The sequence below is a fragment of the Phyllobates terribilis genome, unplaced genomic scaffold, assembly GCF_046119375.1.
Source record: "Phyllobates terribilis strain yellow unplaced genomic scaffold, ASM4611937v1 Scaffold_9__5_contigs__length_417890890, whole genome shotgun sequence".
NCBI classification, from domain to species: Eukaryota; Metazoa; Chordata; class Amphibia; order Anura; family Dendrobatidae; genus Phyllobates; species Phyllobates terribilis.
The window spans coordinates 411557453-411584788 of NW_027362769.1; the positions used below are offsets into that span (position 1 = coordinate 411557453).

General features: G+C 43.2%; 1 protein-coding gene across 1 annotated transcript in view; it reads right to left on the minus strand.

Annotated features, from left to right (window-relative positions):
* Positions 1-1994: 1994 nt before the first annotated feature.
* Positions 1995-27336, minus strand: part of LOC141162672 (serine/threonine-protein kinase mos-like) — a 31683-nt gene continuing 6341 nt past the window's right edge. Inside the window, exons 2-6 of the mRNA XM_073649023.1 lie at positions 22156-22383; positions 21895-22051; positions 16649-16781; positions 3678-3785; positions 1995-2980 (exon numbers count right to left, since the gene is read on the minus strand). Coding sequence (XP_073505124.1) covers positions 2537-2980; positions 3678-3785; positions 16649-16781; positions 21895-22051; positions 22156-22383 — 1070 coding nt within the window. The 3' untranslated portion in view covers positions 1995-2536. The remainder of the gene's footprint in view (positions 2981-3677; positions 3786-16648; positions 16782-21894; positions 22052-22155; positions 22384-27336) is intronic.

Consider the following 27336-nt stretch of genomic DNA (forward strand, 5'->3'; position numbering starts at 1 on the left):
CATTATAAAAACAACTACATAGAAAAACACACATGTAGGTGAGCCTATACAAAAAGAAATGTAAAAATTAATAGTGATACATAAGTTCACGCCGCAAATTGAGGCCAGTGGGATTGCAGGTATCAAGAGTCATTATCCAATATGCCTCGCGGTTTATCAGACGTTTCCTTGAGTCTCCCCCTCTAGGATTCGGAGTAACCCTCTCAATGCCCATAACTTGGAATGAGGATACATTTCCATTATGGTGTTGTATAAAGTGCTTAGAAGCATGAGATATATTATGATTATTTGTAGAAACATTAGTTATATCAGAGACATGTTCAGAAATTCTTTTTTTCAGTTTTCTGATTGTACATCCCACATACATTTTATCACATAAAGTACAATGAATTACATATACTTCATGATCACAGTTGTAGTTGATAAATTGATTTATATGAAATGTCTGGGATTTATCCGCATTAGAAATTTTTTTTGTGACTTTTACATATTGACAGAGATTGCACCTATTTTGACCACACTTGTAAAACCCTTCACATTGCAACCACGTATGTTTTTTTTTTAGAGAGTTTGTTAAGGAAGGGGAAAGAATGTTCCCCAAAGTCTAGCCACCGTGATAGCCCCCAAGAGACCTGAGGCCCGGCTGCCGAGTACCCCACGGTCCTGGGGGCGCGTCACAGAGACTTCAACAGCTTCACATATCTGCTTGCTACTTGTAATTACATTTTAGCAGCTGCTCTCTTAGGGTTCACTCACACTTGCGTATAATTTGGACGACTGCAACATCTTGGTTATCGTACTCTACATGTTGCTACAGACCTGTGTAATTTCACCGTCAGCCCCAGTAGAGTAATACCATCCAATGGAGGAGGAGATGGAGGCAATCGCTGTCACTCTTTACTTTGTATAGCTGTTCCCTCAAGTCAACAAAGTATGACTTTGCACTACAAAATTTTGTGAGGAATCTCAGGCCTTGTATTTTTCATAATCTTAATTTCAAATTTGAAAAAAATAGTGTCCGGAGCCTGGTCAGCACAGCGCCATATACTATGACGTGGCCAGAGCTTAAAACTGCAGCTTAGAGTGGCAGGACCCTAGAACAACCAATACACCTAGTAATAGTGCTGTGCAGCTTTACCCCATACACTGGACCATCACTGATCTGATATTGATCCTAAAGAGAGGTCATCAAAAGCGTAAATCAGGAAAACCCCTTTAAACCATGCCTGCCTCATCACTGGAGGCAATAAACTCCTCAGTACTAGTGCTGAGCGAACGTGCTCGGATAACGTGTTATCCTAGTATCTTAGGGTGCTCTGCTAATATATTTGAGTCTCTGCGGCTGCATGTTTTGCAGCGGTAGAAAGGCAATCTCTGCATGTATTGCACCTGTCATCACTAATGGGGCTCACAATCTACATTCCCTTTCAGGATGTCTTTGAAAGTGTGGGAGGAAACCACAGAAAACCCACGCGATCACAGGGAGAACATAAACTTCGTCCTTATAGATGTCGTCCTTGGTGGGATTCCAACCCAGGACCCCAGTGCTGCAAAGCAACAGTGATAATCACTGAGCCACCGTGCTGCATCATGCTTACAAAGGGCAACAAAAGGCAACTTCCACTGCACCATAACTGATGTTCAGATATCAGATATTTTCTTGATCCGAGTCAAAGCTATAAAATCAGTCACAACCTCCTGAAACCTTTACGATCAATCGATTTAAGCAGTGAAACGTTTTTGAGAGTAAAACAGGATCATGGATTCAGAAGACAACTTACACAGTGCCATACCTGGTGTTCAGAAGTCTCCCAAATCTGAGCTGTGGGACCTTAAAATCTTAAAGAATTTCCCTAGAGTAAATGATTTACTCTTTAATGGTGATTAAAAAGACAAATATTGAGTAAAAAAGACACCAAAGTTCAGTTTGTAATCTAACATTTATTGTGAAGTTCAGTACTTGCCTTTAGCGTGAGCATGTTCTACTTCCAGAGGATGGATATTACCAACCAAACACTCAATGCCAGGAGCTTTCTATAAAGCTTCACGTTCATACAATTAGCAATATCTAATGCTCTAATGCAAATCTTCCTTACGTCGTTGTGAATGATTCCACAATGTTAATGATTTCTCTAACAATTCCCATAATTATTGATGGAGTCTACATCTAGTCATATCCATCCTTCACGAGACACAAAGTTATGGTCAAAGTGACTTTCTTGATCGTTAGAAAGAAATAATAAGAGTCAAAGGAGCATCATAGAAACAGAGAATGTAGTGTAGGCTTCAGGAACCAGATAACGCTTTACAAATCCTGTAATTGTGGATGTCAGGCTTATAATAGAAGGGATACACACAGTTTATTACAATTTCTCACTGTTAATAATTATTTGTTAATATCCAGATTTTATATTCATCAAAATTTTCAATAGAACAATGTTTTTTATTTTTAGGTGATTTTTCCATTTTTTTGTTATTATTTTTTCATCTATATAAAGGATTATTTTATCATTTCAAACATGTTAATAGTCATAGATCAAGAATATTTGAAGCCCAATGGCAGACGTTTAATTGGAGATATCTTGACCGGTTTCATTGCGGACAGCATGGCGGAGGCTGTCAGCCGTTCTTCAGGTTTATAGGACAAACAACCCTTAATAATAGAATCCACATTTTTGGGCAAAGAATCCAATGTGCGAGGCAACTTATTCATTCTCATTTGCTCATACATCACTTCCAGGTCTTCCCACGGTAGTCGATTAGTAAACAGTTGAACAAATGTGGCTCCGACAGACCACATGTCCGACATCTTGGTTGAACGAGATAGTCTGTTCAAGAATCGCTCAGGGGCCATGTAAAGATATGTCCCACCTCCTTGTGGTCCAATCCTCTCAGACCTTTCCATCGTAGACTCAATTGTGATCCGAATATTGGCCGCTCCCCAGTCGGTGAGAAGAGCCTTTTTGGTTTCCTCTTTGATCTAAAACATAAACATAGACTGATTGTTGCCATCACGGGTAGTATATTCACCACTGGTTGTACGATTTGTACAATTGGCTGTATGGTGGAGAGACAGAACTGTCGTGTCATTGCTACTTTTACTCATATTTTGGATTGTTCTAATATCTCACGTGTTGAGACTTTGGGTAGATGTACTAGGACCACCAGCTACTATTACGTCAAAGGAACTGCAGAGTAATGTCTCCTGAAGACATCAAACGGTATATAGTATAGAGTGTTGGAGACGGTAAATGACTTTGTCTTTAGAAGGTAATTAATGATGGACGATGAGACTTAACTTATCAAGTTACTGATGATATAGAGAGAGAAAGTGGTGGTATATGACCTGTGTGCATGGCGATGTGCTGCACAGAGTGACAGACTACTGCTCCGGCCACGATCTGCTGAGAACTCAGTGGATAAACCTGCTTGTCACCACAGGGTACTGATGGAACATGTGAGCCCGGCTCCTGGTTATTTTTTGTAGCCATTCTTGGAACCATTCTAAGGACCAATGTTATATTTTCATTGGAGCCCAATGAGTGGGTGGTGCCACTGGATTTTTTCCTGTTGTGGTGTTACAGACTCGGGTAAATTATATCTATGGTGGAATATTCTCCAGGTGAATAGATAAAGGTTGTTTGACTGATGCCACACACCCAATCACACCAACTTACAAGGATATTCCCAGGTTTAATGTCTTGATGGATGATGTTTCTGGAATGAGCATATTCCACCGCCGACAGGACGTCTAAGCAGACAGACATTTTATCTGCTTCAGACAACTGCGAGACACAAAGAGAAAGCAGGAGATGAACAGATTGTGTCTCACAGATATGTATCCGAGGAGGGGACGCTATCGCCGAAATTTCACAATTGTCCTATTGCTTTATAATTTCATACACTCACTTACAGTGAGGAAAATAAGTATTTGATACTCTGTAAATTTTGCGAGTTTTCCCAGCTACAAAGAATGGAGAGGTCTGTAATCTTTATCCTAGGTCTCTTCATCTGTGAGAGACAGAATCTAAAAATAAAAAACAGAAAATCACATTGTATGATTTTTACACATTTAAATTGCATTTTATTGCATGAAATAAATATTTGATCTCCGACCAACCAGCAAAAATTCTGCCTCTCTCAGACCTGTTAGTTTTTCTGTAAGAAGCTCTCCTACTCTGCACTCATTACCTGTATTAACTGCACATGTTTGAACTCGTTACCTGTATAAAAGACACCTGTCCACACACTCAATCAATCACACTCCAACCTCTCCACCATGATCAAGACCAAAGAGCTGTCTAAGGACACCAGGGACAAAATTGTAGACCTGCACAAGGCTGGGATCGGCAACAGGACAATGGGCAAGCAGCTTGGTGAGAAGGCAACAACTGTTGGCACAATTATTAGAAAATGGAAGAAACACAAGATGACTATCAATCTTCCTCGGTCTGGGGCTCCATGCAGGATCTCCCCTCGTGGGGTAAGGATGATTCTGAGAAAGGTCAGGAATCAGCCCAGAACTACACGGGAGGACCTGGTCAATGACCTGAAGAGAGCTGGGACCACAGTCTCAAAGATTACTGTTATTAACATACTACACCATCATGGATTAAAATCCTGAAGGGCAAGCAAGGTCCCCTGCACAAGCCAGCACATGTCCAGGCCTGTTTGAAGTTCGCCAAACTTCCTTTGGAAGTGCATTGAGCTGTAGGTTCGATTGCTGCTAAAGGGAAAAAAAAAACAACTCTTTAAATCTTCTTCCTTAGCGAATGTGAACGAGCTGAGTGTGACCGGAGAGTAAGTGCAAACGGAAGTAAGTGTGTGACTTGTGATTCAGTGACTTGGATTCAGGGAGTTTGGAAGGGAGGAATTTGGACTGAATTGCTGTCTGTATTTTATTAATTCTTTACAATTATTTTTTAACTTAACAATTCTGTCAATTGCAATCCCCATTAGGAAATGAGCTCCATTATTGACAATGCTATCCAGTGTACATCTTGCCACATGTATGCAATCCTTGAACAGCCGGTCGTGGGTGCATACTGCTATGTGAAATGTGTGCACGTTGTGTGTTTGGAAGCCCAGGTACTGGATCTAAATGAGCAGCTGGCAACACTGAGATCCATAGACAATATGGAAAGGAGTCTCTTCTTCTGCTGCTCACTGGGGTAGATGTGGGGGAGGGTGGTAGTAGGGAGCTGCAGGACAGTGAGGCAGCTAGCTGGGTAACAGTTAGAAGGGGGGGGTAGAGGGAAGAGTGCCAGGGTGGCTAGTCCTGATCTGGCACACCCCAATAAGTTTGCAAAGTTGGCAGATGAGGGGGGTGTCAGTACAGGGGTAGCACTGCTGCAGCAAGGCATGTCCCCTGAAAGCCGGAGGAGTGTCAGCTCCAGTAAGGGGTGAAATAGGAGAGCAGGGCAGGCCAGGCAGGTGCTGGTAGTGGGGGACTCAATTATTAGGGGAACAGATAGGGCAATCTGTCACAAAGACAGGGATCGTCGAACAGTGTGCTGCCTACCTGGCGCTCGAGTCCGGCACATTGCTGATAGGGTTGAAACATTACTGGGAGGGGCTGGTGAGGACCCAGCGGTCATGGTGCACATTGGCACAAATGACAAAGTTAGAGGTAGGTGGAAGGTCCTTATAGATGATTTCAAAGAATTAGGCGGCAAGCTTAAAGCAAGGACCTCCAAGGTGGTATTCTCTGAAATACTGCCTGTACCACGTGCCACGCCAGAGAGGCAACGGGCGATTAGGGAGATAAATAAGTGGCTCAGGAATTGGTGTAGGAAGGAGGGGTTTGGGTTCCTGGAGAACTGGGCCGACTTCTCAGTTGGCTACAGACTCTACGCTAGAGATGGGCTGCACCTCATTGGGGAAGGTGCAGCTGTGCTGGGGGAGAAAATGGCTAGAAGGTTGGAGGAGTGTTTAAACTAGGGATTGTGGAGGACGGTATTCATTTTATAGAAGGGGAAGATAGTGCTGATAGTGACCTGGGCACAAATAAAGAAATTGGGGGTAGGGTTAGAACAGTCTGTATATAGTAAGATGGAATAGAGGTACAGAGAGATACATAAAATGCATGTACACTAATGCCAGAAGCCTCACAAACAAAATGGAGGAATTAGAATTAATTTTGTTGGAAAATAATTATGACATGGTAGGGATATCTGAGACGTGGCTGGACGAGAGCCATGACTGGGCAGTTAATTTACAGGGCTATAGTCTGTTCAGAAATGACCGTACAAACAAGCGAGGGGGGGGTTGTGTTTATATGTAAAATCATCCTTAAAACCCGTCTTTTGTGAGAATATATGTGAATCTAATGAAAATGTAGAGTCCCTGTGGGTGGAGATAAGGGGAGGGGGAAAAAATAATAAATTACTGATAGGGGTTTGTTATAAGTCTCCAAGAATAATGGAAGAATATCCTCATAAAGCAAATAGATCAAATAGATGAAGCAGCGACTCATTACTATGGGTGACTTCAACTACCCTGAAATACATTGGGGGACAGAAACCTGTAGTTGCAGCAAAGGTAATAGGTTTTTGACAACTATGAAAGACAATTAACTTTCACAACTGGTTCAGGACCCAACAAGAAGGGGGGCACTGCTAGACCTAATATTAACCAACAGGCCAGACCGCATATCAAATATACGAGTTGGGGGTCACTTGGGTAATAGTGATCACAATATAATAAGTTTTCATGTATCCTTTAATAAGATGTGTAGTAGAGGGGTTACAAGGACACTAAACTTCTCGAAGGCAAATTTCCAACGGTTGAGCGATGGTCTTAGTGCAATAAACTGGGACGATATCCTGAGACATAAAACTACACAAAGCAAATGGGAGACATTTATTAGCATCCTGATTAGGACCTGTGCACAATATATACCCTATGGGAATAAACATGCTAGAAATAGGAGGAAACCACTATGGCTTAATAGAGCTTTAAGGGGCGCAATAAGTGACAAAAAGAAAGCATTTAGAGAACTAAAGCAAGTAGGTAGTGATGAGGCATTAAATAAATACAGAAAATTACATAAATTCAGTAAAAACCAAATCAAGGCAGCAAAGATTAAGACTGTTCGTATATGCAACAGTTGTGGACTTCTTTGTTTGTGTGAAGGAGGACATTATGCTGATCTGACTGTAGATGGCATTGTTGTGTAAAGTTTCCTTGTTTACTGTATGGTAAAAGAAAAAAGTAAAAAAAAAAATCTCTCTTGTACTTTCTGTTTTGTTTTTACTTCCTGGTGCGGTACAGTGTGACTGTGCGTTTTTTTCCTTTACCTCATGTTCTGGGAAGTAAAAGCTTGTTATCCCATGTAATCTGCTCTGTGAAGTTTATACCGCAACTGTGGGTATCCAGAAGCTGTGCAACAGGTCATGGGCCCAGGCACGAGGACCCCAGGCACCAAGAACCCCAGACACCTAGGACACCGGAACTCTCAGCAAGACCCTGGTGAATGCAGAAGAATTCTTCAGTACAATTGTCTCCAAACAAGTAAGACAAGTTAAAGATGACAAGTAGCACAGAGCTAAAACTCACAGTAGCTAAGCTGAATAATGAGAATTATCAGTTATGGAAGTTCAAAGTAGAAATGTTATTGTCTAAAGATGGTTTATGGGAAGTAATCACTACAGATAGACCTGATGAGGATAATCAGACATGGGATAAGAAAAATAGACAAGCAAGAGCCAGCATCAGCCTATTAGTGGATGATGCTCAATTAATCCACATAAGGAATGAAGATACAGCAAAGGGATTGTGGGAAGCACTAAGAAAGCTACATGAAAGACCCAGCTTAAATCACAAGTTATTTCTGCTAAGAAAGCTTTACAGTATGAGACTAAGTGCAGACAATGACATGCAGAAGCATATATTCTCTATTATGGAAGTGATATCACAGCTGAGATCAATTGGTGAATATATTAAGGAAAGCCATGTAGCAGCAATATTATTGTGCAGTTTACCGGATTCATATACTGCTTTAATAAATGCACTAGAGACAAGACCTGAAACAGACATTACATTAGAGTTTGTGAAGACCAGACTCATAGATGAATATCAAAGAAGGAAAGAACAAATAAATGATTCTTCTACTGAAAAAGATAATGGAAATGCTCTTAAAGCTACAGTATCAAAAATACCCTATAATAAAGAGACAAGAGAATGTTTCAGATGTAAGAAAAAAGGACATTTAAAGAAAGACTGCACTATATGGAAACCAGAACAACAAAAATTACATCATAAAGAGAATACACAGAAGGTGAAAAACACAATTTCTGATTCATGTGAAAATAATTGGAATGGCAAATTTTAAGTGACTGATAAGAAATCATCGTTGGGTTGGTTTATTGACTCAGGAGCAACAAGTCACATGACAAGTAATAAAAATTTCTTTACTGAACTTAATTTAAATAAGAAGGAAGCCATTTATCTTGCAGATGTAAGCAAAATAACTGCAGAAGGTGTTGGACAAGGAATTCTAAACTGTTCTAACAAGTTTGGGCATGATTCAAAAATACTTGTACTGGATGTGTTATATGTTCCAGGATTAGAAGGAGGATTGTTATCTGTAAAACGTCTAACAGCTAAAGGACTTACTGTAAAATTCAAAGATGATGAGTGTACAATCCTAGCAGGAAACAAGGTAATAGCCAATGTCAAGGCAGATGAACAATTATATCATCTAGACACATTAAAGGAACAGAGGAAGTTGTGTACACATGATCACAAGAATTGTATTCACATGTGGCATAGACGTCTAGGACACAGACATCCTGAAAGTATAATGGAGCTGCAAAGGAAAGAATTGACAAAGGATCTATTGATATCTGATTGCTCAATTACCGTGAGATGTGAATGTTGTATAAAATCCAAAACCACAAGGATATCTATTCCTAAAGAAAGTGAAGCGAAAAGCCAAGACCACTTGATTTGGTGCATACTGACGTATGTGGACCCAGAAAAGTGATTACATTAGGAGGCAATAAATATATGGTGACTTTTATAGATGACTACTCAAAATACATAGTCACATACAGTGCAGACCAAAAGTTTGGACACACCTTCTCATTTAAAGATTTTCACACTGAAGGCATCAAAACTATGAATTAACACATGTGCAATTATATACTTAACAAAAAAGTGTGAAACAACAGAAAATATGTCTTATATTCTAGGTTCTTCAAAGTAGCCACCTTTTGCTTTGATGACTGCTTTGCACACTCTTGGCATTCTCTTGATGAGCTTCAAGAGGTAGTCACCGGAAATTGTCTTCCAACAATCTTGAAGGAGTTCCCAGAAATGCTTAGCACTTGTTGGCCCTTTTGCCTTCACTCTGCGGTCCAGCTCACCCCAAACCATCTCGATTGGGTTCAGGTCTGGTGACTGTGGAGGCCAGGTCATCTGGCGTAGCACCCCATCACTCTCCTTCTTGGTCAAATAGCCCTTACACAGCCTGGAAGTGTGTTTGGGGTCATTATTCTGTTGAAAAATAAATGATGGTCCAACTAAACGCAAACCGGATGGAATAGCATGCCGCTGCTAGATGCTGTGGTAGCCATGCTGGTTCAGTATGCCTTCAATTTTGAATAAATCCCCAACAGTGTCAACAGCAAAGCACTCCCACACCATCACACCTCCTCCTCCATGCTTCACAGTGGGAACCAGGCATGTAGAGTCCATCCGTTCACCTTTTCTGCGTCGCACAAAGACACGGTGGTTGGAACCAAAGATCTCAAATTTGGACGCATCAGACCAAAGCACAGATTTCCACTGGTCTAATGTCCATTCCTTGTGTTCTTTAGCCCAAACAAGTCTCTTCTGCTTGTTGCCAGTCCTTAGCAGTGGTTTCCTAGCAGCTATTTTACCATGAAGGCCTGCTGCACAAAGTTTCCTCTTAACAGTTGTTGAGGAGATGTATCTGCTGTTAGAACTCTGTGTGGCATTGACCTGGTCTCTAATCTGAGCTGCTGTTAACCCGTGATTTCTGAGGCTGGTGACTCGGATAAACTTATCCTCAGAAGCAGAGGTGACTCTTGGTCTTCCTTTCCTGGGGCGGTCCTGATATGAGCCAGTTTCTTTGAAGCGCTTGATGGTTTTTGCAACTGCACTTGGGGACAGTCACACTGACTGACCTTCATTTTTTAAAGTAATGATGGCCACTCGTTTTATTTTACTTAGCTGCTTTTTTCTTGCCATAATACAAATTCTAACAGTCTATTCAGTAGGACTATCAGCTGAGTATCCACCAGACTTCTGCACAACACAACTGATGGTCCTAACCCCATTTTTAAGGCATGAATTCCCACTCATTAAACCTGACAGGGCACACCTGTGAAGTGAAAACCATTTCCGGTGACTACCTCTTGAAGCTCATCAAGAGAATGCCAAGAGTGTGCAAAGCAGTCATCAAAGCAAAAGGTGGCTACTTTGAAGAACCTAGAATATAAGACATATTTTCAGTTGTTTCACACATTTTTGGTAAGTATATAATTCCACATGTGTTAATTCATAGTTTTGATGCCTTCAGTGTGAATGTACAATTTTCATAGTCATGGTCTGTACTGTACATGAACAAGAACAAAAGCAAAGTTTTCAATAAACTAGTAGACTACGTGAAAAAGTCGAATAGCAAGTTTCAGAGGAAGCCAATTGTCATTAGAAGTGATAATGGAGGTGAATTCACAGGACACCAAATAGAAAACTACTTAAGAAAAAATGGTATAGAGCATCAAAAGACTGTTCCATACACACCTGAACAAAATGGAGTAGCAGAAAGGAAAAACAGAACTCTGACTGAAATGATAAGGTGTATGCTGACAGATTCCAAACTATCAGAGAAATATTGGGGTGAAGCAGCAATGACAGCTACATATCTACAGAATCATCTTTTTTCTAGAAAACTGAAAAAAAAACATGAACTGTGGCATAGTATGAAACCAAGTGTAAATCATTTAAGAGTTTTTGGTTGTAAAGTTTTTGTATTCATTCCAAGAGAAAAACGTTCCAAACTTCAAAACAGATCCATGGAAGGATTATTTGTTGGATATAGTGAAAATTGCAAAGGATATAGAATGCTAGATCCCAAAACAGAAAGTTATGGTGAGTAACAGTGTGACATTCATTGAGGATCTAAATGAAGACACTATGATTTCACTGGAAACAAAAAATAAGAAAAACAGCAATGATATTGCTGAAGGAACATCTGAGAAAAAAAGAAGTTGAAATTTATAAAAAACAGAATACTGAAAGTGAAGATATACAACTACAAACAGACACAGAACCAATATGTTCAATAAGAGAAAACAAATGAAAACCACCAATACGCCTTTCATACAAGGCAAGTACAAGTAAAATTTATGAGCCTACCTCTTGGGAAGACATATCTCGACTTCCCAAAGAAGCCAATAAATGGATAGAGGCAACAGAAATAGAAATAAAATCCATGCATGACTCAAAAACATGGACACTAATAGAATTACCAGAAGGAAGAAAAGCTATAGGATGTAAATGGGTTTTTAAAGTAAAGTACCAAACAGATGGCACAGCTGAACGATACCGAGCAAGACTCGTAGCTAAAGGTTATTCTCAAAAAATATGGAGAAGACTATGATTAAACATTTGGTCCAGTTGTCAAACATACTACAATAAGAACTTTGTTTGCAGTTGCAGCAATGAAACAAATGGAACTGAAACATCTGGATGTAAAGACAGCATTTTTGAATGGAAGTTTAACAGAAGATATTTACATGGAACAACCTACAGGATTCAAAGATGAAAGTAACCCAAACATGGTTTGCAAATTACAGAAAAGTATATACCGTTTAAAACAAGCTGCTAAAGCATGGGATGATAAAATCATGGAGGTGCTCACAAATGAAAAATTTAAAAGAAGCAAAGCTGATCCTTGCCTGTACACAAAAAGACTAATGGACAGATGGATCTATGTACTCATATATGTTGATGACATTTTAGTTTGTTTTGAAAAGGAAAGGCATAAAGAGGACATACTAAAAATCCTGAATCAACATTTCCAGATCAAAGACTTGGGAAATGTGAAACAGTACTTAGGAATACAGATAGAAAGAGAAGAAGATGGAAGTTTCCTACTTAATCAAAATCACATGATTCAAGACATAACCGAAACATTTGGATTGAAGGATGCAAAACCAGCAAAGTCTCCAATGGAAACTTATTATCTTAAAGAGATGAGTAGTGAGAAAAATGTGTTACCAAATAATGAAGAGTACAGAATGGCGATAGGAAAATTACTGCATCTAGCGACTGTCACAAGGCCAAACATTGCAGCAGCAGTAGGAATTCTGAATAGAAAAGTGTCCAAGCCAAATAAAGCGGATTGGAATGCTGTGAAGAGAGTAATACATTATTTGAAAGGAACCAGCAATGTTAAACTGAAATTGCTTACAAGTGATAAATGCATTTTAACTGGATACGTTGATGCAGATTGGGCTGGAGATTCAACTGACAGAAAATCTACCAGTGGCTATCTTTTCTTTCGCTCAGGTGGACCAATTAGTTGGACTAGTTAAAAACAATCAATAGTAACGCTGTCGTCAACAGAAGCAGAATATGTTGCAGCAGCACATGCGAGTCAAGAAGTTCTATGGTTAAGACAATTGCTAACAGACCTAGGACAAGCACAGTTGGAACCAACAAAAATAAATAAGGACAATCAGGGATGTCTTGTTCTTGCTCAGATTGAAAGAGTTAACCCAAAAACCAAGCACATTGATGTGAAGTATCATTTCTTGAGGGACCATCAGAAACAAGGAATCCTGAAATTAGAATATTGTCCAACTGAAGGTTTGACGGCAGACATTTTCACAAAGGCATTGAATGCTGAAAAACATCAGAGACTAATGAAGAAATTAGGTTTGACTGAATAAGTCCTTACTGTTGAGAAAGGGTGTTGGTATATGCAACAGTTGTGGACTTCTTTGTTTGTGTGAAGGAGGGCTTTATGCTGATCTGACAGTAGATGGCGATGTTGTGTAAAGTTTCCTTGTTTACTGTATGGTAAAAGAAAAAAAGTAAAAAAAAAAAAAGAAAAAATCTCTCGTGTACTTTCTGTTTTGTTCTTACTTCCTGGTGCAGTTCTGTGTGACTGTGCGTTTTTTTCCTTTACCTCATGTTTTGGGAAGTAAAAGCTTGTTATCCCATGTAATCTGCTCTGGGAAGTTTATACCGCAACTGTGGGTATCCAGAAGCTGTGCAATAGAGACATAGAGACTCATTGCCAGAGAAAGTAAAAATAATCCCAAAGTATTCTTTAACTACATAAATAGTAAGAAACTAAAAAATGATAGTGTTCGCCCCCTTAAAAATAGTCTGGGTGAAATGGTGGATGAGGATGAGGAAAAAGCCAATATGCTAAATGATTTTTTTTCAACAGTATTTACACAAGAAAATTGCATGACAGAAAACATGATCAGTGATATCAAACATTTTTCATTAGATGTCACTTTCTTCCAGCAGGAAGTACAGCGGTGTCTAAAAATCACTAAAGGTGACAAATCCCCGGGCCCGGATGGGATACACCCGCGAGTACTGCAGGAATTAAGTAATATCATAGATAGACCATTATTCTTAATCTTTAAAGATTCAATAATAACAGGGTCTGTACCCCAGGACTGGCGTATAGCAAATGTGGGGCCAATATTCAAAAAGGGGACAAAAACTGAACATGGAAATTATAGGCCGGTAAGCTTAACCTCTACTGTGGGTAAAATCCTGGAGGGTTTCCTAAGAGATGCTATACTAGAGTATCTGAAGAAGAATAACCTCATGACCCAACATCAACATGGGTTTACGAGGGACCGTTCCTGTCAAACTAATCTAATCAGTTTTTATGAGGAGGTAAGTTCTGGACTGGACCAAGGAAATGTAGTGGATGTTGTGTATATGGACTTTTCAAAAGCTTTTGATACGGTTAAACACAAAAGGTTGATACATAAAATGAGAACAATGGGGATAGGGGAAAATATATGGATGTGGGTTAAGAACTGGCTCAGTGATAGGAAACAAAGGGTGGTTATTAATGGAACACACTCAGGCTGGGTCACAGTTAACAGTGGGGTACCACAGGGGTCAGTATTGGGGTACCACAGGGGTCAGTATTGGGCCCACTTCTTTTTAACATATTTATTAATGACCTTGTAGGGGGCATACAGAGTAATATTTCAATATTTGCAGATGACACTAAACTCTGCAGGGTAATCAATACAGAGGAGGACAATTTTATATTACAGGAGGATCTATGTAAACTAGAAGCTTGGGCTGATAAATGGCAAATGAGTTTAATGGGGATAAATGTAAGGTAATGCACTTGGTCAGAGGAAATAAAATGTATAATTATATGCTTAATTGTAAAACACTGGACAAAACTGTCACTGAAAAAGACCTGGGGGTATTGGTGGATGACAAGCTCACGTTTAGTGGCCAGTGTCAGGCTGCTGCTGCAAAGGCAAATAAAATAATGGGATACATTAAAAGAGGCATAGATGCTCATGAGGAGAAGATAATTTTACCTCTATACAAGTCACTAGTGCGACCACACTTAGAACACTGTGTACAGTTCTGGTCTCCGGTGTATAAGAAAGACATAACTGAACTAGAGCGGGTGCAGAGAAGAGCGACCAAGGTTATTAGAGGACTGGGGGGTCTGCAATACCAAGACAGGTTATTAGAGGACTGGGGGGTCTGCAATACCAAGACAGGTTATTAGAGGACTGGGGGGTCTGCAATACCAAGACAGGTTATTAGAGGACTGGGGGGTCTGCAATACCAAGACAGGTTATTAGAGGACTGGGGGGTCTGCAATACCAAGACAGGTTATTAGAGGACTGGGGGGTCTGCAATACCCAGACAGGTTATTAGAGGACTGGGGGGTCTGCAATGCCAAGACAGGTTATTAGAGGACTGGGGGGTCTGCAATACCAAGACAGGTTATTACACTTGGGGTTATTTAGCTTGGAAAAACGAAGGCTTGGGGGTGATCTTATAACTATGTACAAGAATATGAGGGGACAGTACAAAGACCTTTCTACTGATCTTTTTACTCTGAGGCCTGAGACGGGGACAAGGGGGCATCTTCTACGTCTGGAGGAAAGAAGGTTTAATCATAATCACAAACGGGGATTCTTTACTGTAAGAGCAGTGAGACTATGGAGCTCTCTGCCGCATGATGTGTAATGAGTGATTCACTACTAAAATTTAAGAAGGGCCTGGATGCCTTTCTTGAAAAGTATAATATTACAGGTTATATATACTAGATTCCTTGATAGGGCGTTGATCCAGGGAACTAGTCTGATTGCTGTATGTGGAGTCAGGAAGGAATTTTTTTTCCCAGTGCGGAGCTTAGCGTTTGCCACATGGTTTTTTTTTGCCTTCCTCTGGATCAACATGTTACGTATGTGTTGAACTAGATGGACCTAGTTTTCCTTCAACCTTAAAAACTATGTTACTATGTAATGTCCATCTGGATGATCCAGAGGAGGCATGGGAGAAGGTCATGTGGTCAAGTGAGACCAAAATAGAATTCGCCATGTTTGGAGGAAGAAGGATGAGTACAACCCCAAGAACACGGTCCCAACTGTTTAGCATGGTGGGGGAAACATCATACTTTGGGGTGCTTTTCTGCAAAGGGGACAGGACGACTGCACCGTATTGAAGGGAGGGTGGATGGGCTCATGTATAGCAAGAATTTGGCCAACAACCTTCTTCCCTCAGTAAGAGCATTGAAGATGGGTCGTGGTTGGGTCTTCCAGCATGACAATGACCTGAGACGCACAGCCAGGGCAACTAAGGAGTGGCTCCGTAAGAAGCATTTCAAGCTCCTGTAGTGCCCTAGCCAGTCTCCATGTCTGAACCCAATAGAAAATCTTTGGCAGAGCTGAAACTCAATGTTGCCCAGCGACAGCCCTGAAACCTGACAGACCTAGAGAAGATCTGTATGGAGGAGGGGGCCAAAATCCCTGCCGCAGTGTGTGCAAACCTGGTCAAGATCTACAGGAAACGTCTGACCTCTGTAATTATAACAAAGGTTTCTGGACCAAATATTAAGTTCTGTTTTTCTATTGGATCAAATACTTATTTCATGCAATAAAATGCAAATTAATTATGTAAAAATCATACAATGTGATTTTCTGGATTTTTTTTCTTAAATTACAGACCTCTCCATTCTTTGTAGGTGGGAAAACTTGCAAAATCCGCCGTGGTTCAAATACTTATTTTCCCCACTGTACATAACTAGTTTTTTCCAATAGATGCACATAAGTTCCTCACACTTTATAATACGCCCCAGCTCATCAATCACTGCTGACAACCAGCTTGTATACCATGTGTGAGAGGTTGTCAGCCCCACCCACTGTTGATGACATCACTGGTATAATGACATGTGATCACATATAAGACCACACCCCTTCTACACATACACAGTTGTGGATCTGCACACATTATTAATCTTTGCACATGATCTAAGTCGTATTTATGCTCCTTTGATGTCAGTGATATTTGGGGAAGGCTTTTTGCTGTAGATAATTGATGAATGTTCCTCCTCATCTGCAATCAGCACAGTCATAGTCATCCCGGTGATGAAGCATACAGCTCCTACCTTTATAGGACATTCCTGGTTGTGCAGGACATCATGTAGGTTTGCTCCAGGAATATACTCCAAGACCAGGAGGATGATTCCGTCCTTCTCTGTGGCTCCTAGGCACTTCACTATGTTAGGATGCTGCAATTTCCTTTATAGAGAAACATACATATATACAGTTATGGTAAGGAGGAGGTTCATGTCTTCAGACCTTCAAAATAATTGCACTCAAATTTTGAAAAAATCCACATTCGCACAGTTACAGATGAATGACTGGTAATGGCAGCCATTTTTTTGAAGTACAAAAGCCCATCAAAATGTTAAAAAGTAAAAAAAACCTTTATACTCACCTCTCTGGCCTCTCCGTGTCACCCATCTGGTCTATGCCTTATCTTCAGATTGCCGACGTTTGTACAGAAATTTTCAGTTGTGAGGGTTCTGCAGGAGTGCGTGAAAAGACACAAAAGTCACGGCATCATGATGTCACGGCGTGCATTGTGACCTTGTGCACTCAAGTGCAGAATCATCTCTGGTCTCCTCAAATTCAGAACTCCTAGCTCAGCGTGAGAGGCCCGGGGATTTAAGTGCAAGCGGCATTGATCAGAAGATGCGAAGAGGACCAGACAGGTGACGTGAGGAGCGGAGAGGCAGGAGAGGTGAGCGGTAAGGTGAATATAAAGATTTTTTTTTATTATTTTTTACATTCTACGTTTATTATGCTGTAGAGTGTAGAGGGAGTGGAGAGCATAAATAAAGATTACATTTGCAGAGAATAACTTCTCCGCAAAATAAATTTTTGGGGGAAATCTGCATGAAGAGGCGAATTTTGTTTTTCGCCTGATCCGCTCATCTCTAGTATAAATATATGAACACTCTGGGAAAGTCCCCGGAGATTGTTGGTAATCACATGCCTGTGCATTTCTTCCGTTCACATCGGCCAGAAACTGAATTCTAGAAACTTTGAGTTAAAGTGATATTTACTCTAACAATACACATACTGTATAAGTCATGAATATGTGCCGTGTGTGATTAACTTAGCACAAATTCAATAATATTGCAGACAGTTAGCAAATATTTTGCTGGATTCTAAAGGTCCTGGCAGGAGTTAAAAAATAAAAAAGATTATAGTCACCTTGCTAGAACCATTCCCTGCTCCAGCACGTTCCGTGAGGTCTGGTCACTGCAATGCATCACTCTGATGTCATGTGCTCATGTGAGGTCTAGTCTGTAATGTGTCTCCCAATGTCATGAGGTCCCTTGAGGCCTAGTCACTGATGTGGCGCCCAGCTGCGCTTGGTACCACAGATCCTAGAGGGGTGCATTAAAGGATTTCTCCACAAGAGGCCCTCACTACATGCAAACACCTCCACCTTCCACCTCATACCAGCAGAGGGAGCCCTGATAGGGATATATAAAGGGAAGGTAGAGTCAGGCAGCTGAGTGATTCAGCAGTTCCTGCTCAGACACAGAAGGAGTCAGTGTTCAGTCTGTAGAAAGACAGGATGTAGCTACACTCAGGCTGCTGTGTGAGGCAAGCTAGGCCTCCAGCAGCCCTGAAGCCTAGTGAGGGCCCGAGCAGGTTCGAAGGCAAGTGGAAGAAAGTAACATAGGGGGCAGAGGAGCTTTACAAGCTCACCCAAGAAGCATATACCGGACACCGGGTCTGAGTCTACGTGAATCTTCATGACCAGTAGAAAACAACCGGAACCCCTGGCGAACTACATGTCCCAGGATCACCAAAAGCTGATACGAACGAGGGTAAGGAATCATAGAGACCCCAGAGAATAGGGAGAATGATCTCCAACAGAAGGCCCTATCACCAAGTCAGCAGGTGCAGAACAGAAACCAAGTTAGGCCTAGCTCCACGCAGGTCAGAGACTTACTACAGAGAAGCAAGAAACAGGAGGCCCTATACCCGCTCACTGGGGAGAATCCGGACGTGCACCCCTCACCCTACAGTGCTCCGGGACGTGCCTGAATTTCCATCAGTAAAAGGTACTGAAGTGACTATCGTGTCTGTCCCTGTTCTTTCTCCGACCCGGCTGGGTCACCTCTGTCCTGCATCCCTGCATCCCCGCTGCCCTGAGGCCTAGCTCCACCTGTGGGGAGCCATACCACGCAAGCTGCCGTAACACCGGCCTCAGTGGACTGCTGCAGCGCTGATGATTCTCACCAGACACCACAGGTGGCGTCACGAACATTTACAAACCTATTATTCCAATATACCTCTTTTCAGTTGTCCGCCCTGGGCCACGGACCGGGCCAGCCACCGTGATATCCCCCAAGCATCTGAGGGCCCGGCTGCCGAGTACCCCACGGCCCCGGGGGCGCGACAACTTCTGGTGTCACGAACAGGATTGCGTGCCTGCTGCAACGACGGAGTGTTATGCCCGTTGCCACCGGGTACTGTGCGCCTTTAATTAAAAACTGTGTACGCTAAACAGTGGTGAATATTGCCGCCATTGTTGGTCCGCCGAGCGAGAAGAAGGGCGTAACCATGGGAAACTGAGGGGCATACCTGCAAAAGCGTGCGAAGTCCCGGACACGCCCCACGCCTCGACGTCAAACCAGGAAGCACCAGGTCCTGGAAGGAGCATCGCTGAACGCTCTGACGTAGGACGCAAGCGACGCAAGGTCCTGAAGAAGACCGTCACCTGCGGAGCTGCGGCCTACCGGAAGAAAAGAAAAGAAGGTAGGCCACGGTTCGCTAGGGGGGCGCCAGAATGTCCGAGGAACCGCCCGACGCCGTAATACCGGTTAATGGCCCTGATGTTCAACCAGCGCCCGACGCTGAGCAGGCCGAAGCAGCCGCTCCACCAGCAGGGCCTGTAACCCCTTTCATACCTATGGCCCTACTGTATATCCCGGGGGTGAAGTGGCTCCCCCAGTACAGTGACAAACCAGATACCCTGTCTGGATTTAAACGGAAAATATGCGGTATCTTGGACATGTACTCTATGACCGGCAGACACAGAGCCGCCATTGTACTGGGACAAATGACTGGTGCTGCGGAGCGAGAATAGAGAGTCTCTGCCTGTAAATAGTTGCCCCTGGGGCATATATTGTGCATTTTCATGAATATTTATTTCTTAATTTGTGATTTTGCCTTCCAAATGGACACTTTCTTATTTCCAGTTACCCGTGAGGGTCTATATACATGCACTCTGCGGCTGAGGACTTTGAGCAGCCCAAAGACTTTTCCTTGTAAATATTTGTGCTCCCTGGAGTGCCCCTTTAAGTGACCTCAAAGGAAGAGATTTGGACTTTTGAGGTTGCTTATTGCCATGTATTATATGATGTATACATTGTAACGTTTAAGATGGTGCCTCCCATAAAGGGAAGTGTTATTATTGTTTTTGTTGTTGCTATAAAAATGTACTTCAGCCTGGTAGTGCTGAGCTTTGCTAGGTGGGAATGTGGCACCCAGCTGCGCTTGGTACCACAGATCCTAGAGGGGTGCATTAAAGGATTTCTCCACAAGAGGCCCTCACTACATGCAAACACCTCCACCTTCCACCTCATACCAGCAGAGGGAGCCCTGATAGGGATATATAAAGGGAAGGTGGAGCCAGGCAGCTGAGTGATTCAGCAGTTCCTGCTCAGACACAGAAGGAGTCAGTGTTCAGTCTGTAGAAAGACAGGATGTAGCTGCACGCAGGCTGCTGTGTGAGGCAAGCTAGGCCTCCAGTAGCCCTGAAGCCCAGTGAGGGCCCGAGCGGGGCCGAAGGCAAGTGGAAGAAAGTAACATAGAGGGCAGAGGAGCTTTACAAGCTCACCCCTGAAGCATATACCGGACACCGGGTCTGAGTCTATGTGGATCTTCATGACCAATAGAAAACAACCGGAACCCCTGGCGTCCCAGGATCACCAAAAGCTGATATGTACCAGGGTCACGAATCATGGAGACCCCAGAGAATAGGGAGAGTGATCTCCAACAGAAGGCCCTATCACCAAGTCAGCAGGTGCAGAACAGAAACCAAGTTAGGCCTAGCTCCAGGCAGGTGAGAGACTTACTACAGAGAGGCAAGAAACAGGAGGCCCTATACCCGCTCACTGGGGAGAATCCGGACGTGCACCCCTCACCCTACAGTGCTCCGAGACGTGCCTGAATTTCTATCAGTAAAAGGTACTGAAGTGACTATCGTGTCTGTCCCTGTTCTTACTCCAACCCGGCTGGGTCACCTCTGTCCTGCATCCCTGCATCCTTACATCCCCGCTGCCCTGAGGCCCTGCTCCACCTGTGGGGAGCTATACCACGCAAGCTGCCTTAACACCGGCCTCAGTGGACTGCCGCATCGCTGATGATTCTCACCAGACACCACAGGTGGCGTCACGATCATTTACAAACCTATTATCCCAATATACATTCCCCTCTTTTCAGTTGTCCGCCCTGGGCCATGGACCGGGCCAGCCACCGTGATATCCCCCAAGCATCTGAGGGCCCGGCTGCCGAGTACCCCACGGCCCCGGGGGCGCAACAACTTACGTGTCATAATGCAACCCCATGATGTCAGAGAGAAAAGTGTAATGCCGTTTTTAGGTGATGTGATGACATTTTGCGGCCTAATTAATGCAGAAGAGCCAAAGATGCCAAGAGAGGAGGAGAGCACTGTCCGGAGCAGAGATGCTTTCCATGATCTTTGAAGATCACAGAAAGACCTTCTTCTGAATTAACTAAATGTGAATGTAGGTTTGTACAGTATAGCAGCATTTGGTGCCACACTTATAACTTTGCCCGAGGCCTCATCTTTTCTAAAACTGTCTCTTCCGACCAGAACGTTAGGTTAAAAAAATAAAAACGTATTATTTGCATGTACCTGTCGCGTTGCCCCGCAATTCACTTCTATTGGCAGACCTTAAGCACCAGAGTTCAGCACTGGTTTCTTCTACACTCATGGCTCCTTGACAGATCACATCACTTACATCAAGGGTGGGGAATCTTTTTTCGGCCATGGGCCATTTGGATATTTATACCATCCTTCAGTAAACTTATAAATTGTGCACTAACTCCGTCCACAAAGTACGTCCTGATAGTGGCGCTGGTGTCAGGACGTAACCTTTCGTTGCACGCGCGTCAGTGCTGAGTAGTGAACACTGCATGTCTGTGCTCACAGAGCAAGAAGAAATGAATGGGCCGGCGAATATCATAATACAGCTGCCAGCCCAAGCACTACAGTCCCCAGGAATCTGGCCGGGGGCCGGGTAAAAGGTCATTGAGGGCCATAAATGGCCCATAGGCCTGAGGTTCCCCACCGCTGGCTTACATGGTTACTACCACTTCAAGCAGTATGTGTTTTCTCATGTTTTCGTCACAGATGACTTTTTTAATTGCAGCAGTTGTGCCGTTAAATGACCCCTTGTAGACTGTCCCAAAGCCACCTTTTCCAAGAACACAGGATTCATCGATGTGGAATTGTTGTTCTGCAGAAGCAAATTAACAGAAGTTAAATAAATGCTGATGGTAATATTTTGTAATCTGATTATGGATATTCCCCAAAGGTAATAGATTAATGTGACTATAATACCGGTGTTCAACTTCGATACAAAGTCTCGCAGCAGCTGAAGTTTCCGCTCTACTTGTGCCCTCTCCATTGTTTGACGGTTCTGTTCATATGATGACTTCTCTTTGTTGCTGATAAGGAAAAGATCTTGGGCCTGTTCTCTGATACTCAGATGATTCTCTAGGATTAGTTTTTTTTGGCTTTCATTGCTGTCATCCAGGTCATCTATCACCACAATGACGTTCTTCTTCCCTGTGCAGAGAGCACAAATAACTGGTCACCATGATCACACTGGATTAATAACTGCATATCTCACCGATCGCCACAATAAGAGATGAGTGAACATTTCAATATTCGGTTCGATTCCTGATAGCCGAATTTGCAATATTTGCCAAATTATTTGTCGAACATATCCAAACCCCATTGGATCCAATGGGAGGCAAAACCAAACACATACACAACACCTTCAAATGGGCCCAAAAGCTGCCAAAACAGATCAAATTAGACACCAGGAAAGTGGCCTCAATTGACCCACAGTACAGATTTTATAATGGCACAACAGCAATCAGCCATGGGCCATGCATGAGGTATCAGGGTCTGGGCCATGCATGAGGTATCAGGGTCTTGCCAGCATTTACAGCTTTGAATTTAACTTCAAATTAAGACAAGGTGGGTGAGGGAGCCATGTAGGTCTGCTGTGCTGGGAGCCCTGATACCACATGCAAGAGCTCAACCTGCTTTTATGCTCAGCTACACTTAGATGGCAGAGAATTCAGCTTCATAGAGTAGCATTGGTGCAAAAATTTAAGGATAGTAACACGGGTAGTTGATATAAAGTAAGTGGACGCCTGCCGGTCTCAGAGGCCTACTGCTGCAGGTAACACACACGAAGGAAACCCAACCAGGAGTCTCCACATTTCCAAAAATGCAGAAACTAAAGCACACGTGGAGCCCAAGAGACCAAGTGTCCACACAACACCGTCACTGCTCAATGATCAGAGCGCGCCACCATGTTTGTGGGCGGGCTTTTTAAAGATTAAGCCCTGCCCGCCATCGCACCATTGGTGACGTCACCCGCGACCAATCGGGCGATGCCAGGTCACCGGATCAGCTGACTCCCAAACCACCAATCACGGTCCGCCAAGTCACGGGCATGCTCAATACAGAGAATCCTGGACTTAGGCTTTAGCAGCCCTGTCTCCCTCCGCAACCTATGCTTCATGCTGCTAGGCACAAATACTCAAGAGACAACCTGTACATCTTGTGGACCAGCTAAGCGTCGGGACTGATGACAACGCTGTGCAGCATCAGCCCTGGCTGGACCAGAATGGGAAACCACAGAAGGTTCTGGACCCATTTTGAATCCAGCAAATGCCCGACACCTAACAGTCTAAGTACGTCCCATGCGTAACTTCAGGCTGATGAGTGTAAATTTTCCTCCAGTATTTGCTGATAACGTGCTGCATTCATCTTTCCTGCAACTTTTACCAAGTTTTCTGTGCCTTTGTAGCTAACACATCCCCAAAACATCAGCGATCCACCTACGTATTTTACAGAAGGATTGGTGTTCCTTACATCATAGGCCTTGTTGACCTATTGTGCATCTTGAAACAGCCACACCGCTAGATTTCGGAGAGTCCTCAATTTCAGCTGATGTTATTTGTGTGTTTTTCTTGGCATCCCGAACAATTTTCCTGGCAGTTGTGGCCGAAATTTTTGTTGGTCTACCTGACCGTGGTTTGGTTTTTACAGAGCCCCTGATTTTTCATTTGTTAATCACAGTTTGAATGCTGCTGACTGGCACTATCAATTCCTTGGATATTATTTTGTATCCCTTTCCTGTGTTATACAGTTCAACTACCTTTTCCCGTAAATCCTTTGACAATTCTTTTGCTTTCCTCAAGACTCTCAATAAGTGATGAGCCACCCCCGTAGTGTTCGGGTTCGGTTCGGTTCATCGAACACCGGGATGTTCGTGGAACTGTTCGTCGAACACCGTCGAACACCGTTAAAACCAATGGCAGGCAAACAAAAACACATAGAAACACATAGAAAACACCTTCAAAGGTGTCCAAAAGCTGACAAACTGCTCAGAAGACACTCTCTTTAAAAAAGCCGGCTGGCAATTCAGCAGCGGCATACACCGGTACCTGACAATTTAGAACAGAGAGAATAAAGCATCACACATAGATTAGATAGATATAAACATGTCAGTCACATATATAAGAAGTACAGTGACAGTGTTGCTTACTGTACTTGTCATTTAGTGTTAAAGGATTAATTAAAAAAAATAATAGTGTTTTCATGTACCGTCTCTTTAAAAAAGCCGGCCGGCAATTCAGCATCTGTACCCGACAATTTATAACAGAAAGAATAGAGCATCACACATAGATTAGATAGATAGAAACATGTCAGTCACATATATAAGAAGTACAGTGACAGTGTTGGTTACTGTACTTGTCATTTAGTATTAAAATAAAGGACTTAATAAAAAAAAAATTGGCGTGGGGTTCCCCGTAATTTTAGTCTCTAGCGGAGGGTAAGCAGACAGCTGGGCCAGATGTTTGAAGCCTGGTAAGGGGGTAATACCCACGGAGCTTCCCAGGCCACTAATATCAGCCCCCAGCTGAATACATAGCCTTTACTAGCTATTAAAATGGGGGATCCCCAAAAAAATGATGTGGGGTCCCCCCTCTTTTAATAGCTAGCAAAGGCTAGGTAGACAGCTGGGGGCTGATATTAATAGCCCAGGAAGGGTGCCATGAATATTGGCCCCCTCCCAGGCTAGAAACACCAGCCCTCAGCCGCCCCAGAAATGGCGCATCCATAGGATGCGCCTGGCACTTAGCCTCGCTCTTCCCACTGCCCTGTAGCGGTGGCAGGGGGTAATAGGGCTGGGGTTGATGTCAGCTTATAATGCCAGCTGACATCAAGCCCAGGTTAGTAATGGAGAGGCGTCTATAAGACACCCCCATTACTAACCCCATAGTCAAAGTTAAAAAAAAAACACAAACACCCAGAATAAAGTCCTTTAATTGAAATAAACACACAATTCTTTATTGTTCTAAATGAAACCATACTTACCATCATGCCCATTCCAGCTGAAGCCAATGTCTTCTGCAATAAAAGTAAAATAATGAAGCAACATCATCCTTACCTTTCCATGGTTCCCACAACAGCTTCAGCTCTGCTACATTCACATGACAGGCTGGATCGCAGCCGAAATCTGCCATCCAGCTTGCCATGCCGCAGACACTGAGAAGTGCAGGCATGCTTGTGCTCCTCAGTGTCTCGCTGTGACGGCATAAAGATGAGCCGAGGTCATGTCCAATGAACTCAGCTCACCTCATGCACGTCACTGACAGCGTGGGAGAATTCTCCTGCGCCCAGTGCTTGAGCAGGAGAATTCTCCCACGCTGGGATGGCATTGAGATGACAGGCTGAATCACAGCTGAGCGCTGCCATCCAGCTTGTCATCCTTCAGAGACACTGCAGAGCGCAAGCATGCCTGCGCTCTGCAGTGTCTATGAAGTATGGCATGCTGGATGGCAGCGCTCAGCTGCCATCCAGCCTGTCATCTCAATGCCATCCCAGCGTAGGAGAATTCTCCTGCTGAAGCGCTGAGCGCAGGAGAATTTTCCCATGCTGTCAGTGATGTGCACGAGGTGAGCTCCTGTCCAATGAACTCAGCTCACCTCATGCACGTCACTGACAGCGTGGGAGAATTGCCTGCGCTCTGCAGTGTCTATGAAGGATGGCATGCTGGATGGCAGGGCTCAGCTGCCATCCAGCCTGTCATCTCAATGCCATCCCAGCGTGGGAGAATTCTCCTGCTCAAGCGCTGAGCGCAGGAGAATTTTCCCACGCTGTCAGTGACGTGCATGAGGTGAGCTGAGTTCATTGGACATGAACTCGGCTCATCTGGATGCCATCAAAGCGAGACACTGAGGAGCGCAAGCATGCCTGCGCTTCTCAGTGTCTGCGGCATGGCAAGCTGGATGGCAGCTTTCGGCTGGAAAGGTAAGGGTGAGGTTGGTTTATTATTTTACTTTTATTGCAGAAGACATTGGCTTCAGCTGGAATGGGCGTGATGGTAAGGATGGTTTAATTTAGAACAATAAAGAATTGTGTGTTTATTTCAATTAAAGGACTTTATTCTGGGTGTTTGTATTTTTTTTTAACTTTGACTATGGGGTTAGTAATGGGGGTATCTTATAGACGCCTCTCCATTACTAACCTGGGCTTGATGTCAGCTGGCATTATAAACTGACAGCAACCCCAGCCCTATTACCCCACTGCCACCGCTACAGGGCAGTGGGAAGAGCGAGGCTAAGTGCCAGAATTGGCGCATCCTATGGATGCGCCATTTCTGGGACGGCTGACGGCTGGTGTTTCTAGCCTGGGAGGGGGCCAATATTCATGGCACCCTTCCTGGGCTATTAATATCAGCCCCCAGCTGTCTGCCTAGCCTTTGCTAGCTATTAAAATAGGGGGGACTCCACGTCATTTTTTTGGGGGTCCCCCATTTTAATAGCTACTAAAGGCTAGGTATTCAGCTGGGGGCTGATATTAGTAGCCTGGGAAGCTCAATGGGTATTACCCCCTTCCCAGGCTTCAAACATCTGCCCCAGCCATCTGCTTAACCTCCGCTAGAGACTAAAATTACGGGGAACCCCACGACAATTTTTTTTAAAATAAATCCTTTATTTTAACACTAAATGACAAGTACAGTAATCAACACTATCACTGTACTTATTATATATGTGACTGACATGTTTCTATCTATCTAATCTATGTGTCATGCTCTATTCTTTCTGTTCTAAATTGTCAGGTACCGGTGTATGCGGCTGTTGAATTGCCGGCCGGCTTTTTGAAAGAGACGGTGCATGAAAACACTAATATATATATTTTTTAAATCCTTTAACACTAAATGACAAGTACAGTAACCAACACTGTCACAGTACTTCTTATATATGTGACTGACATGTTTCTATCTATCTAATCTATGTGTGATGCTCTATTATTTCTGTTTTAAATTGTCGGGTACCGGTGTATGCCGCTGCTGAATTGCCGGCTTTTCTTGTTTCACTGTTGGCACTGTTCCCATCGATTTGGGCAACCACTGTAATGCCACAACCACCATGGCTGTGGCATTACAGTGAGTGGCAGACAATCCCTGCATGATTGGTGCTCTAAATAGCGCCA